General features: G+C 39.0%; 1 protein-coding gene across 1 annotated transcript in view; it reads right to left on the reverse strand.

Annotated features, from left to right (window-relative positions):
- The window catches only part of hpse2 (heparanase 2), a 92,185-nt gene that overhangs the window by 37,570 nt on the left and 38,672 nt on the right, over positions 1 to 15,943 (reverse strand). Inside the window, exons 4-5 of the mRNA XM_012880465.3 lie at positions 3,139 to 3,312; positions 946 to 1,117 (exon numbers count right to left, since the gene is read on the reverse strand). Of these exons, the coding sequence (XP_012735919.1) occupies positions 946 to 1,117; positions 3,139 to 3,312 (346 nt within the window). The remainder of the gene's footprint in view (positions 1 to 945; positions 1,118 to 3,138; positions 3,313 to 15,943) is intronic.

Consider the following 15,943-nt stretch of genomic DNA (forward strand, 5'->3'; position numbering starts at 1 on the left):
ATTACAAAAAACTCCTACTTGAGCGCCAGTCTGTGTTTGTTGTTAAGTGGCAGGAATGCATCCATTGCTGTCACTTCTGTTTTCATTTTAGCAGACAAATATTTACAGTAGCCTAACTTTTGGATGGTAAGACACATGTTGTAGGCACGCTGATCTGATGTGCTCAAAGAACCGAAGACGTTTTGTTATAATCCGTTTGGACATGCAAGTAAAGTCTTCCATTGCCTTCATTCTATGTTATAGTTAATGAAACTACCTTAATACCATCACGAAAGAGGTAAAATGGGTTGTTGTCACATAGGAGATGCAGCTGGATGGTAATTTTCTTTTACTGCCTTCCTCGCATTATTACAATATTTAATGCAGAAATATGTCACTTTAGCACCACGTTCTCTCATCTTTCCCATACCTTCAGTGTTGCAGTGTGATATATTTACTTTACTTTATATGAAAAAAATGTTAAAGTGTTAATGACTTTTTAAAACACAAAATATAATTATTTGCCCTAATAGTAAGATGGCCAAACAGTGAATTTACATCTTCTTGTCGCAGGCTGCAGTTGGGAGGGAGCAGTTAAATAAGCAATCGGTGTGAAGCTAAAACTGTTGCGGCTTCTGGCTGAAACCAGCAGGTGGGATATTGTGCCGCCACGTTATCAGTCAGATGACACTTTATTTAGGTTGACACGGTGTAAGTGGAGCTAAGACCCTGAAACCCAAAGAGTGGAAATTCATAAACACTAACGCTGCAGTGTGTGTGTGTGCGTGTGTGTATAAATGGTATAAATGAAGTGGGGGGGGGGTTGCATTGAAATGAGTAAAGCTCCATAAAGTCTGAAACTGCTGCAAGATACTTTCCACTACGTTTCCTCGTCCCTCCCTGCCAACAGGACAGCCTAACAAGGAGTGGAAATCTGGGCCAGCTACTCTTACTTATTATACTCACCCATCCAGCAGGAGGACTGCATTCTTCCGGGGTCGTCCGGCGTTCGGGCCGTAGAGGTGAGCTCGGTTGTAGTAGCGTACAGACTGCAGGAGGGTGCGTAGCTTGGCGTAGTCCTGAGCCAGCTGGGTGCTGTTGACGGCACGACCCACCATGCTCCGGTAGGCATTAGGCTCTGGTAGGAGGAGACGCAGCACAATCAGTCAACGCTCGTCCCAGAAACAGTAGGAATGGGGCAGAGAATATTGTTGTTGTAGTCAGACCTTGCTATCTTAGAGTATCCAACTGCCAGTAAAAAAAAAAGAGGGGTTGGGAGGGAGGTAATTGGGCAATTCGCAGTAATGTAGACCGATGGATTCGGTATCAGGGGAATTGTCCAAGCACACATGGTGGCCTTGCACATTCATTAAAACAAAGACCGAAGGAAACGGTTTGTACAAAAAGGAGGAACGCTAAGCTTTTGCAGGCCTACTGCTGTTTAATCGCTTAGAAGATTATTCTTTCCCTTTCATTCAACCCCTATAAATTTGTCCCGTTGTCTGTGCTGCTTGGATGATTTGCTTAAAATTATTGCTTTTGCCACGGTTGAAGTCCTCACAAAAATTTTCTAAACGCTCATATGAATGGATTTTGCATGACATTTTCAGACACAGGCTTCTCCTTCAATGAACCACAATGTTTACCCTTAAACTACTATAAAGTAAAAAGAGTATCACTGTAATGAAACAAATCTGTTTGTGTTTAAATGATGCACCAGAAGGGCCTTTTGTCATAGCGTTCAACGTTTTCTGGATATTGAAGATCTCTAATGTGAAACAGACATGAGGTTTAAACTAAAGTTTTATCACTGTTCAGAGTAACACTTTAATATTGGTTGATTGTAAAGTTACTGCCAAAGACATACAAAACTCTTCTTTTCATTGCATGTAAGGATTGAAAGGCCAAATTTAAATTTCAGATTTTTATCTCTACCTAAAGGCATCCGGCCTTTATTCATTTTTCTTCCTGACAGGAACTCCAAACACATCATGAACTCAAGAAATCCTGAAACTATTCGCAGCTTTGTCAAAAGACCAAAGAGCCTCGCAACAGATGGCGTATCTCCCAAAGATGCCTGATCCTGACCCATGGAATCAGTCCTGAAGAGACAGAAGCAACTGAGGGATCTTAAATCTTAACTAATCTTTGGTGACTACACTATGAGTGCAGAGAACTGAAAAACAAAAATGCAGATCTTCTGCCAACAACTTCTTCAAACAGCTACTGAATCTGCGATCTCGGTACTTCTCAAAAACGTTGCCTTCCCTTAAAGTTCATCCAGATTTCCTTACTTTATATCCACAAAGTGGAATTTATTGATAGACGCACATACATATGTACTCAGCCCTCTAAGACTACCCTTAGTCGAACCATCTTTTACTTCAGTCACAGCTGAAACTCTTTTGTATACGTTTCTATTAGCTGTACACATCTAGAGACATTTTGCCAGCTTTTCTTTGCCAAATACCTCAAGCTCAGTTAGATTGGATGGAGAGTGCAACACTTTTTAAGTCCTGCCACAGATTCCCAATTGAATTTAAGTTTGGACTTTGACTAGGCCACTATAACACATGCATATGCTTTGATCTAAATAATTTCATTGTTGCTTGTGCTGCGTGTTTGGGCTCGTTATTTCGCTGGAAACAAATCCAACCAGTCAAGTCTTTTGTGGCTTCTAACATACTTTGTTTCAGCGTTTCCCTGCATTTAGCTCCATCTTCCAACTCTGACCTCCTTTACTGTTCCTGCTAAGAAACTTATACCCACAGCATGATACATAGTTGCTCTGTGTTGCTGTATCACATGGAATCTCATTATAATATATCAAAGTTTGTAGTTGTAAAATAAAAAAGAAAATGCTCAAGCATTATGAATATTGCATTCTGCACTATTTTGGTGAACTGGGTTGCAGAGATGGCTATATATGAATTTGATAGAAGTAATAAAATGGAAATGTATATATATATTCACTTGCTTTATGGTTTTAATAGGGACGTGCCACCAAGAGAACCAGGGGAACTTGGAAACCATAAATCAAAGTCAGCAACTCTTTAGTAGATGAGGTAAAGAAAATCTAAAAACTTACTTTTTTCCTACAAAGACCAATCTGCTAAATGACTACTGACAAGGCAGCATGTGGTATGCTGCTATACTGACCGTTGCCCAGCTCCCAGGAGATGTTGTACTTCTTTCCAGCACCGTACTTCAGGAGGCTCAGTGTGGAGGATGTGTTCCAGGAGTTGTCTGGGTTTCTGTGCAGCGAGTTGAGCCCCAGGATCAGGTGCAGACCAGCGCAGTCGGCAAAGTTGTACAGTTTGTCTAAAGACCTGGCTGGGAGAAACCCACAAAGCAGTTGTAACTTTGATTCTTTTGATTCATTTGGAATCATATGACCATAATAGAAGCCATGTGGAGACCATGGATTTTCTGGTTCCTGATCTCTGTCATTCTTTATGCTTGACTATAGCTCCACAGTAATATCCATGGTGCTCTTTGCACAGAAACTACTGTATAGTTGCTGGCAGCTATGTTACTTTAAACCTACTGTTGAAGGAAATAGAAGAAATAAAAATCCTAGATTACTTTTACTATGTGACATAGTAGTTCAAAGACTTTATGTGAACCTGAACTTAAAGTTTTGATCTAAATTCACTTTGTATTTTAGATAATAGCTGATACAGACCTTGATTTACACAGTTTTTAAACAAAATCGTCTAGTCTTTAAAAAGGAACAACAGAAGGTATTTTATTTTCGGCTAAAACAGGAGGAATAACCCATTTAGGTTTTTGTAAAATAATATCTTCTCTTGTGGTTTCAAATGTAATATTATAACTAATATAACTGATTTAAGTTATATTTTCATCTTGTTTTAAATCCTTATTTTCTCCACATTTTTGATGTTGTCAAAAATGTATCAGTTGTCATTTTTAGTATATTTTCTCGTGTTTTAATTTGGCTAACTTATTTTTTATTCCGGAGTGTTTTACATTATTTGCCTGCTGCTTAAGTATTGTGTACTTTTTGCTGCCTTGAAGAGTTGAAGGGTGCTTTGGAAATAAAAACTAATTTCTGACATCTTCTTTTATTTACTTTCAGAGCTGTGTCTCTCTGTGTTGCCCTGTGATAGACGGGTGACCTGTGAAGGGTGGACCCCACCTCTCATCCCAGAACTACTAAAAATAAGCCCCAGCTCTCCCCACAACCCTGCAAGGATAAGTGGGTATAGACGTTGGATAGAAAGAAGAGAAATAGACAAACAATGTCATCTGAATAAATTCATTAAAAATGACTTAGTTGCAGATATTGTAATGGATTGCTTTCCCTATTTTAAACGTGTATACAAATCCACCAAGCTCCGTTACAGTGGCAGATCCATTTGAATCTGTCTGCTGCAGTATTCTATGTTGACAATTTAGCCCGTGTTTGTAAACCCCAGCCTGCTGTATCTCATGTCTCCCTATATTCAAGTTGTTGCAGCGGTCGGCGCTGTCATTCAGCAGCCTCTCCAGTGAGTCAACAAGCGCTGTGTGAAGTTGCCCGAGGCTGCAGGCAAGCCATTTAAAGAGGAGAGCAGTGGGAGCTGAAGTGAGTCTACAGAATGAAACACTCACCAGAAAGATTGTTGAATTGCCTAATTGAAAATATGTCACATTTGACTTTGCACTAAAAAATATTTGCAAAGTGGAGCACTTCAATTAAACTTGACTGTGGTTTTATACAATTGTGAAAATGTTTAACATGCAGAAATAAGAGTCAAGTTGGAGAAAGGTTTGTCTGCTCCCAATGTTTTGTGGTCTACTACTTCTAAAACATTACAGCAGTAACCATAATAATGTTTTAAATTATATAATGAGCTTTAAATTATATTTTTATTTATCAAGGGAATGATCCTGATCAAACCACCCTAGTAATGTTTTATAAAGTAACAGTACCCTAAATGTTATTGCTAGTTGTGACATGTTTCGCATTGCAGTGGAGAAAGATGGTCCCCATCGTCTTTTCAGAAAGTTTTTGAACATCAACAGCCTGCTTAAGCTCATGCCACAGAATCTAAAGTGTATTAAAGTTTGGATATGAAACGGCCATCCCAAAATCTTTGTTTTGTTTTCATATTGAGCCATGCTGATGGGGACTTGCTGGTCTGTTTGGATCATTGTCTTGCTGCATGACCCAAGTGCTGTGGAGCTTAAGGTCCCTAATGGGTGATCTAAAATCCTGAGCTTCTCCTTTAGGAATTTCTGCTAGAGAGCGGGATTTATGGTTCCATCAATTATGGCACGTCATCCGGGTCCTGAAGTAACAAAGCAGCCCTGAAGAGCATCTAACTACAACCATCAAGTTTGACTGCCAGCTTTTCTTAAATGCAGCGCTAGTTTAATGCCAGATGTAGCAGGAAACAGGTCTTCCACTTGTGTCCCTCCAGTCCATAGAACATGCTTCTTCTTCTACAGTCTTATGGCAACTTAGGCCTCCAGGGCTTTAGATGTTGTTCTGGGTTCTTCTGTGACTTCCTGGACAACAGTAACTTTGATAGGCTGGCCATTCGTAGGAAGACTCCCCACTGTTCCATGTTTTCTCCATCTGTGTATGAAGGCTCTCACTGTGGTTGAGTTGAGTCCAAAAGCCTTAGAAATGGCTTTGTGACTCTTTCCAGGTGTCTTGATTTCTCATCTTTTCTTTAATGTCTTTAGATCAGAAATTGTGTGTTGCTTTTTGAGATCTTTTAGCTTACTTAATGTTGTCAGATGTGTTCTCTTTTTAAGCGATTTCCTGGTTGCACTGATATAGTGGTATTAAACAGCAGCCTGGAGTTAGTATATTCAACTTGTAAAGGGAACTTTGTAAAACAAACTTTGGTACAAATTCAGTCTTCGAATAAAATTCAAATTTGGCGCAAAGAATGAATGTTGGGTTGGTAAGTATAAGTTTGTCTGCACACGCCAATAAAGTTCCTTCATCTGCAATGTTCAGTGAGAATCCACAAAGGCTGGATTTCCCATCATGGACTCCTGTGGTGTTGTGCCCCACAAAGCATCAAGCTCCAGACTGCTATGTGCTGCAGCTGAGCGCTCACTCATGTTAATGTCTGCTGTCTCCATTAGAATGCAATCTTCTCCCTGGGCAGGAAAGGTTGAGGGCCTACCACAGATGTTGGCATGTTAGAGTCTCAAAAGTATTTGTTGATATTTGAAGGTGTGATTGCAAGGTTCTCGCGGACACCTTAGGCTTTTGTTTTGAAATTTAATCTGTTTGGGATCATTCCATTAGCCTAAATATTGCCCTGAACTGTGACCCACACTTCCTAGGTTCAATAGGAACCAGATGAAGACTGTCTTGATGGTTCCTGCTAAAATCTGCCCCAAACTCAAGGTTTTGGACCACCTGAGCTAGTTTCTTCAAACGACTTTTAAAGACAACAACGAGAAACGACTTCAGGTAGACAGAATTCAAGCTGCTGAAAACTGTAAGGTTCTTCAGTATTCCTCGATTAAAAGACAACCGACTGACTTTTGTGGAGAACGCAACGAAACTCTCAGCACGTCAGATTTTAAAGTAGCTTTTTTCCCCAGTATTTGTTTTATGAGATTATGTCTTGAAGGGCACTAGTTTTGAATGACCCATAGTGTAAAAAAGAGAGGCTAGCTTGCCTGATACTTGTAGCACCTGGCATTAATCTGCTATCAGTCAGACAAAGCATGAAGAAAATGTATGCAGAAACAATAGCCCCGCTGCTCAAAGCACCGTCCACAAGCATATTTCTCCTGAGTAAACTGTCTGTTCTCCATCTCATTAATAACCAACAATAATGTTATTATCATAACCGCTATTACCGTAACTCCTTCCTTTTGTGGTTTAAGCAAAGCGCAGGAGCAGAGTGGAGGGCAACAGGACAGAGAAAGTAGCGCCAGATGTGGCCGTCAGGATGAGTGATTCCAGGCCTCCGCTCACCTGAGATCTGAGCAGAGGGCAGCCTTGTAGCAAGACAAAGTGAGCAGGCCTGCAAAAATATCATCGATGCATCATTGGATGCATTACTCTGCTAAAAGTACTCTTTCTCTGTGTGCAGGTCGAAGGTAGCTGGGATTGTGCTGGTTTAAATAAACAGTACTTTGTAAGTGACTTTGAATTTAGCTTTACTTAGATTTTTTTAAAAGATTTCTCTAATTTTTATTTACCTTCATTTCAGGTCTGGGGTATTTTTTTGTGTTTTGTTCGCTCTCAAGACGTCACATCTTTTTTTTTTCAAGCCAGTTTAGTATGTAAGTTACAATCTAAAACATTAAAATGACATCTAATAAGACATAACGGATGTATGCTGCAGGCCAAAAGGTTTGGATAAAAGATCACATTTGTACTTTGCGCAAAACAAACATTTTTATATAAACACTCCCTTAAAATAATGCATTTTTTCTAAAATTTGCGTTTTTTTTTGTTGCTTAGCATTTTCTTTCTTTAAAATAACCTATGGATATTTTGGCAGTATATATAATTTTTTTTTGCTAATTACCATTGTGAAAACTTTCTCAGCCCAAAAACTAAGCCTTGCTTTCTTTTCCAAACATTTATGCAGAAATAGTCTTGTAACATCAGTATCTACCTTAAGGCAGATTGAGGAAAATTGGGACGTATGAATGAAAGCCAAGTATGATGATTCAATCTGTAATGATCAATGCTGGTGAACCCAATATTCAGCCGGACACAGTTAAGTTTTTTTAAAAAGGTTTATTGTGAGGGATGAATAGTGGTAGGTGAGGCAGGCAAGCAAGCAGAACCAGACTTGAACAATGAATAATGTCTGAAGGTGCAGGCAGGCAGGGATGAGCAGGAGACCAGAAGCTGCAGGTAGTGACAGAACAGAACAGGTGATGTGGACCGGGGAACCAGCAGAACGGGCAGAGCAATCAGCTGGAACTCACGGGGAAACACGCAGAACCACAGCATGCAGACACAGGCAACTTTTATCAGAAGAGTTCAGCTGGCTGAGCACATAGGGACTGGTAGCGGCAGCTCATATGACAGTAGACGACACAAGATGAGATGTTCTGGCAGTGAGTGATTGACTGAGGCAGGTATATGTAGGCAGGTGAACAGGTGACCAGAGATGACAGTAATTACTGGCAGCAGGTGGAGTTGATGTGAGCTAATTGATGTGAGCTAATTGATCTGAGCTAATTGATCTGAGCTAATTGACTGGTGACTGAGCTGATAGAATGGTGGCTGATTCAAGTCCAGAAAAGTCCAAAATAAACAAACAAAAACCTAAATAATGACACAATCAGTATGATTTTTTTCCTTTAAATGAATATATCATGTTTTTCTAGCTCTGCATATAGTTTATTTTCACAGCCAACAGTCTGGTAGACTTGGTTCGATTGGGGACCAAATTGCAAATTTCCAGCTGGTGCGGTTTGCTTTCATGCTGCACATTGTCAAACAAACCAAATCTGTTGACCAACCTGTTCAACCCGTCGCCTGTGGTGACGCTGCACCAAGAAAATCAGAAGGAATGAGGTAAGTCAGCAACATGGCACAACTTCCTTTTCCGTGAAAAATGTAAACAAAATGGAATGGCAACAGATTTTAGCCGCGTTATTGCAATGCTGTCTTTGGCAAGTGTGCCAGACAAGCACAATTCCACAGCGGCCTCAGCGTGAGAGGAGGACGAGGCAGTCGACCACAGAGATTGTTATGTCTTACACAAGGCGGGTGAGACGGCTCAGTATGAGACAACGGCGTGCGCCCCAATAATGTGTTAGACCAAATGGTTAACCTTTTATTTCCCTCTCTCCTCTCACCTGATGCATATTTTAGTGACAGAGAAGCTAAAGTTCAGAGAGAGTGGTGAGCCCCCTCTCGTGATGGAAATGGAAGAAAAAAAATTGGTAAAATTTGGGTTAAATGTAACTGATATCATGTTTGCAAATTCAACAACAGCAGTGCAATGACACACTTTCCTTGACCCCTGCAAACACTCTTCATCAGGTTGAATCAGGAGGATTCAGTGAATGCTGCTATGCAGGTCTATTAAGAAATGCCATTCAATTATTTAGGTCCCAAATTAATTTTGTAATCTTGGACCTTTCTCGAATAAAATAAGTTGCAGCATTTATTCTTCTATGTTATCTGATAAAAATAAGGAAGTGATTTTATTACTGTAGCTACTATAAATTTAGGATTTACCACATCTCATGTCTTTGTAATAGGGAACCAAATGTGACCGGGTTTTGTAAAAGAAGAATAATGTTTCAATGATAAGAGAGGACACGATTAGTCAATAATGTGCTTGAACAGAACAAAATACAGAATATATTCAAAGATAAAATATAAACAAAGAATAAAAAATAAATGTCAGCCAAAGTGAGATACACTTTGTTGATAAATGTACTCATTAAATTAGTTATTTAGGTCAATAGCACCAACTACTTAAAAAGAGGATGCATGTCTTAATTATGCAGATGTGAATAGAAATACATGAGTTTATGTACTTAGATTGCAAATTTTAATTGAAACAGGATAAACCACTGCTCTTAGAGTCATTGTTTTAAATGGCTCCAAAAAATATATACATTTATTAAACCCAAACATAAAGTTACATTTTGTGTAACGCAAAACTGGCAGTGTAGCGCAAAACTAAAACTTGTGTCAGCCAATCAGAATCATTCAAAGCAACCACAACTTCCTGTTACGAAGGAATCATGGCGCCGGTAGGTTCGATCAAGCAGTTGGGCTTTTAATAAAACACAAACAAAAAAAGTGTCTGAGCCGATGTAAAAATCAGCACCTCTCTGATGAAATAGATTTTTAACTCCACCGCATGGCCAAGTGTGTAAACAATGGTCGCGCATGTGTGACAGCAATATTTGTCGCAGACCGTAATGTGCCTGACATTAATATCCGTCTTTTCATGTACACACCAGGCTCAAGGCCGGAGCATTTATAATTCTCCACTTTGGCCAGAGTTTTTAGGATCAGGATGTATAACGCCGTTTTTGTGTGGCTGAAAGCCATAACTGCATAAAAATGTCTCGTTTTTCCCAGATATCCTGCTACGTGTGGACGAGGCCTTAAATAACCTTAATTTTAAAAGATATTCGTGCCAGCCAAAAACTATGCTCTCTTGAATCCCAAATATTTTTAATTTTACTTCTGCTTATACTTCAAAACATTTCTTACTTCACAATCTTGTGTACGTTTAGTCAGAAAATTTCCAAATTACGCATAACGACAGCCTGTCTAAGAGGTCAGACTGTACTGTACTAACTCAGCTAAAAGTTTCCCTTTCATCTTACAAACAGTACAGCCAAAAATAAGCGGAGGAAACCAAGAAAGCCCTGTGTGTATATGAGCATGTTTGCGTGCGCATCTGTTGGCGTGCCTTTGTGTGTTTGTGTGCAGCGGAAAGACTGGGGTCTGGATATTGTCAAGCTGTCCATCTGATAGAAAAGCCGGTTCTGTGAAGCAGAGAGGCCGCTGCATCAGTCAGGGCTATGCCTCATTTCTAGAGCTCTGAATACTCCTTCAAACAGTGAGGCACACACATCCACGTATGCTGGGCCTGCATGCACTCACACAAGCACTGTTTGTTGGTTCACATACCACCCAAGTGAAAGAGATACCCATTTTACATTTCAAACAAAACCACACTTGTATCTGTTGCACAACCTCCGACATTAGAGTCACTTGATTAGACAGGTGTTCCCTCTCTGCTAATGCCACCAAAAGGGACAGTTCTGACATTTAGAGGCAGGGTTCTGTTGAGAGGTTAGGAGCAGTCAGTTATTTATTCCGGCAGTATAACATTTTAGTGTCTTCCCTTTGATGATTAAACAGAGATTAATTTTCCACATAAAAAAGGCAAGAAAAAAAGTGGATAAAATAACGTCATAAAATACTACAGAAGTTCCTGGAAACCATTAAATAAATCTTAAAACTGCTGTCATCTTTGCATTAGATGGTTATTTACAACAACAATTCTTAACAACAAAGACCATAAGTTGACCATAGCTGTCTGTGCAACATAATGAACTGTGTTCTCACACATTTGTACCACTCAGAGCTCCTAAAACATTTTGGTTTCCATTAAATCATAAAACAAATTGTTGAATCTAGCTTGCAATTCAGCATAATGGTACAGGGCAATTTCACAATTTGTTGGCACCTGGACAAACTTGACTAAGGACTCAAATGCAAAGACTGAATGAAACAGAGTTCTGAATAGTAAAATAAGGAGAACTTAGATGTTGCTCTTGCACACATACAAAAGGAATAGATGAGTAATGGGTAAAGAAAATTGCATATTATGGACAGCAAGTGGAAGAATCCAGTGAAATGCAATGACAACCAGAGAGCTTAAATAGAGTTAGGGGTGTAAAAATGACAAGCGAACCCCAAGAGCAGTCAGGGGAGGTGTGGAGCTGCTGTGGCAGAAGAAAGCGGGGAAGCTGAGGAAGAGAGACCAATAAACACAAATAGAGCTGAGATGAAACACAGATAAATAACCAAGGGGAAAAGATAATCAAAGGTCTAAGAGAAATAAAACACAAATGTGCAAAGACAAGAACACAAACATAAACTAAGAAATCAACAATAGAATATGACAAGACCTGCAGACCATAATAAACAAAGAAATGCTGACACCATAAACACAAAAGAAAACCAAAACCCAAACACCTGGAGATTGTGACAGGAATATACTATAAGCTATTTACATTGTTTAACTCCTTCTTTGTGACCAGTAATTTATTCAATTCCCAAATGTAAAGTAGAAATGTTAAAGCTAAATTAAAGTCAATTCAAATATCTTGGATCAAGCTTAAAACCCAGAAGTATAAGGATCTTGAGTGAAATTACTTTAACAAACTTCAAGTTCTGTGTAAGGCATAAAACTATGTAAAAAGCCCTTTACTTTTACAGATATATAGATATTATTTTTTTCAATAACGGATTAAGAGCAAATCTGGTAACGCTATTTTTTTTCCACTCAATTTAAATTTTTTAATTGTTTTATGGGCTTACAATTGACTTCTATACTTTTTTCAGATTTTTCCAGATGGTGTAGGAACCCTATCTAATGTAGTGTGATTGGATAATTAGTACTACTGTCATTGGTCTTTACCGATTCCTTAGTTTACAGTTAAATATCAAGAATTTCCTGGTAAACTGCAGCAAATTTTGTTTTCAATATGATCTAATTCAGTTCAGCTCAATGCACCAATATAAAACGAGCGCTATCCCTATAGCATGAATATAATCCAAAGTGTTTCACAAAATAACACAGAAAAATTACAGTTTTCAGAATGAGAATTGTCACAAAACACCTACAAAGTAAAAAATAAAGTCCATACGCTTAATACTGGTAAAAAGATGTGGAAACAGGTACATTTAAGACAACATAAACAATTATTAAAATAGAATTCTGTAAATGCTGTTTAATGTTGGTCCATTTATGATCAAACCCTTTCAAACAGGTAGGTTTCACGTTTAACCTTTAAGGCACAGAGCGGATCTGCATCCCGCGGCTAAGTAGTGAAATGATTCCAGAGTTTTACAGGAACAAAGATTACACTTGCATATTGATCACAGTATACAATCTAATTCAAGACGGTCAGGTAAAAAAATACAGAAATGTTAATTAGTCAAAAGTTCTGCCAATATGAAGCCAGCAGATTAGCATCAAATCATCAGATTTAAGATCCCTTACATGGTGCCTCACTGGCAACATTTTTGCTAGAATATCAGACCATGGGTTGGTAAGGCAACTTTACAAGCATCAGCACTGTCAGTGAGTCACAGTAAAATTACAGGATAACAAGATATATACGTTCTGCAAAATGTAACATGTTAATACAGAGTAACTTCTTTGAAAGAAGGGTGCAGAGTAAAAATAACTTTAGTTTTCCTTTGAAGATTTGCATTTGATGTATTTTATGCCACATGACGTTTGTGACATATATTCAGTTTGGTCAGATATATTTAACATCCTTTATTTAGCTGTAGGTATTTAGTTTGGGAACAGATTCATACTTATTTGTAGACTTCAGTGCACATAACCATCCGATGCAAAGCTGATTGCCCTTCATAGGTTTATAAAAAAGTGGAAGCATGAACTATTGTGAAATTTCTCAGGTTGGATTTGTGGTAACTCAGCAGATATCCACTACGTCTAAAACTAATCTCGGTAAGGATTACTTACTTAATGCATGTAAGATATTCACTGCTCACAACCCGATTACCAAACTCCACTTAAAAAAAAAATCTTAACTATCCTTAAATGTTTTAGTAGTTTTAACAATATGTTGAAAAAATATATTTTTTTGGGAGAAACAACATGTAGCTCTCTTGACCTTTGGCCAAAACAATAATGTAATAATACATGCGCCTACATCACAAACATTCAAGTGAGATTAACTGTGCAAGTAGTTTAATGATTAACTTATATCCTAGTATTTGTCTTACATTTCCACAGCTGTTGTCATTACATATGTTTTTAATTAGAAGGTAAAAATAACTCCACAAACAAAGGCAACTTTTTTCTTCTACCTTTCACTTTAATCTAATTTGACCGTTTCATCCTTTTTCTATTAAGGCGTAAATTCACAAAGCTCTTTACGGGTGCTAAATGTGGGCACACCTGAGTCTTGATGCAGAGGAAGATCTCTGATAAAGCAACACAGAATAGAGCACCTCTCTTTGCTAGCACAGTTTCCTCAGATTTAAATTATGTGCTAAGCGAGCATTTCTGTGAAAGTCTATGTATTCTGATGCATTTCAATAATCCAGAGAGAAAAAAAATATGTACATACTTGAGAATTATAGTCCGAGCAACCAGTGTTGTAATAATCATTTAAAGTGCAGAAATAAAGCCAACTGCAAGCACAAAACATTGGAGACTGACTGCTGTGAGCCGTACAGCTGGAAGAAGAGAGGATCAACATTCAATTTTAAATTGAGATGATTTGTGAAAGCTATTCTTGTTTTGGTTTTCAAAATCAGATTTTAGCATTGCTAATTCACTCCTTATTTCATCATGTCTTATGCCTTGGGAAAAAGGGGAATCGAGCTTTTTGTTTTTTCACCCTGTTTAATTCAGAACAAAAAAGTAATGAATTCAGGCCAGACACAACATACTGCTGTGGAAAATCTCAATTTGGATGTTTAGTTGCATCAAAGTCTAACCGGAGCACACAAGAGGACACACACACACACACGCATAGATGGACACAAAAAAAAAAAAAACCTTGGCTGAGCTCTGGCTTATTTTAAAAACCCAATCAAAATCAAATCCTCAAGAGATGCATGCAGACAAGAGGAAAGTTATTTAGAGAAATTAATTTTGAGCCTTTTTTCCTGTTTGCGGATACAGCGTGCCATGAAAATATTTAATACTTTGTAAATTAAAAAAAAACTGATATAAAGCAAAAAATGTGCATGAAATTACATCTTGAGATGCTTGTTATATGTAATTTTTTTGTAAGCTGTGATAACTCACAATGAAGAGCCTATAAATGTGCAGCAAAAGTGTACCCGCTAAATTTTCATGGTAAACTCAGTGGGGAGAGCCAACTCCAAGACGATACATTAATCAAATCGTTCCTACTAGTCTGGGGTACAATTGCTGATGACAGTTTTTAAGGTTTTTACCAGACGAATGAGCACGTACCCAATGGTTTTCTTTAACACGCAACACGTGCAGACAATTGACAAGACCAGCCATGAAACATTTTGAAGAAAAACAGAAAAAAAATCTCCAGGAAAAAGCCAAGTGCAGTACATTTATCATCAATGCCTCCATTATGGTTTCAATCCCTTTCCCTACCAGCTCCTTCGGATCATCCAGCGACCCTCTGCCTTCTGTTTCTCATTGGAACGATTCCACTGCTAACCAGATTCTTTCGCCGCTGCAGAGCAAGACACTGTGACTGAGGCAAGGTCATCTCGAGCCTCACGTTTCCAATTTGCACTTCTTTCAGCAGATAGTCACAAAAGGTTATTAAAGAGTCGTCTCTGCAGTTTGATCCTTTATCCATATAGGGGAAAAAGTCAGACCAACGTGGTGTTCCATCTACCAGTCAAGAAAGCTATTAGAATCGTGTGTTTTGCTAGCCTAGCGTTGGTGTATCTGCGACTCATCCAGACGTTAACTTGACACTGCATGTTCGGGTTGCGCCGAGAGAGAAATGTGGTTTCAATAAAGCGCGAGCCCAGGCTTCTCTTACCAGCATGTTACACAGAACCTAATGCCTATATGTTTACACGCACACACATCTCCACATGGACTCTTCTTCCATACAGAGTAGCTCCGAATCCAGCAAAACCATTCAGGTCAAACCCCGTTTGTACTCTTGAAGAATGCAAGATATGTGGTGGGCACCTGTTTTCAATTGTGCTGGTAGAGGGGGACCGATGAATGCTCGCGACTTGTGTATGGGTGTCTAAAGCAGAATGTGAGCGAGGGATTACCTCAATCCGTGAATTTGCTATGACTAGACTTGCGTGTGGCCCCCTCCTGTGAACCCCGTGTAAGGAGATGCAGAGCAAGTCGACAGGGCCTGTGAGTAAGATGAGTGGTATGTTAACATACACTGCTTTCGATGTAAAGTACAGCCACTCTGTGCTGCTGTGTGCGTGTGTGTGTGTGTGTGTGTGTGTGCGTGTGCGCTCAAGCCTAGGCAACAGCCCGCAGACAGCAACTCCAAGACAGAGAAGTGGACAAAATAACATCAACTGTCTTTCACTCGTTTTGGCCTCTGTAACTCAAACCATTTGTTGGGGGGGAAGAGGGTGTGAGGAAATGTGTATGGGGTGTGAGAGGTTTTCACATCTGTTTGGCAGTGGTCGCTGTCTATCACTCCCTAATGGGAAAAGTACGCTTTTTAGATACTAATGACTTCGATGTGTTTGGCTTGTAAAGAAACAAGGTGTGCGAAGGTATTCCTTTCCCAGGAGAGAAACATCATCGTG

Source organism: Fundulus heteroclitus, chromosome 22 (assembly GCF_011125445.2).
Source record: "Fundulus heteroclitus isolate FHET01 chromosome 22, MU-UCD_Fhet_4.1, whole genome shotgun sequence".
Classification (NCBI taxonomy): domain Eukaryota; kingdom Metazoa; phylum Chordata; class Actinopteri; order Cyprinodontiformes; family Fundulidae; genus Fundulus; species Fundulus heteroclitus.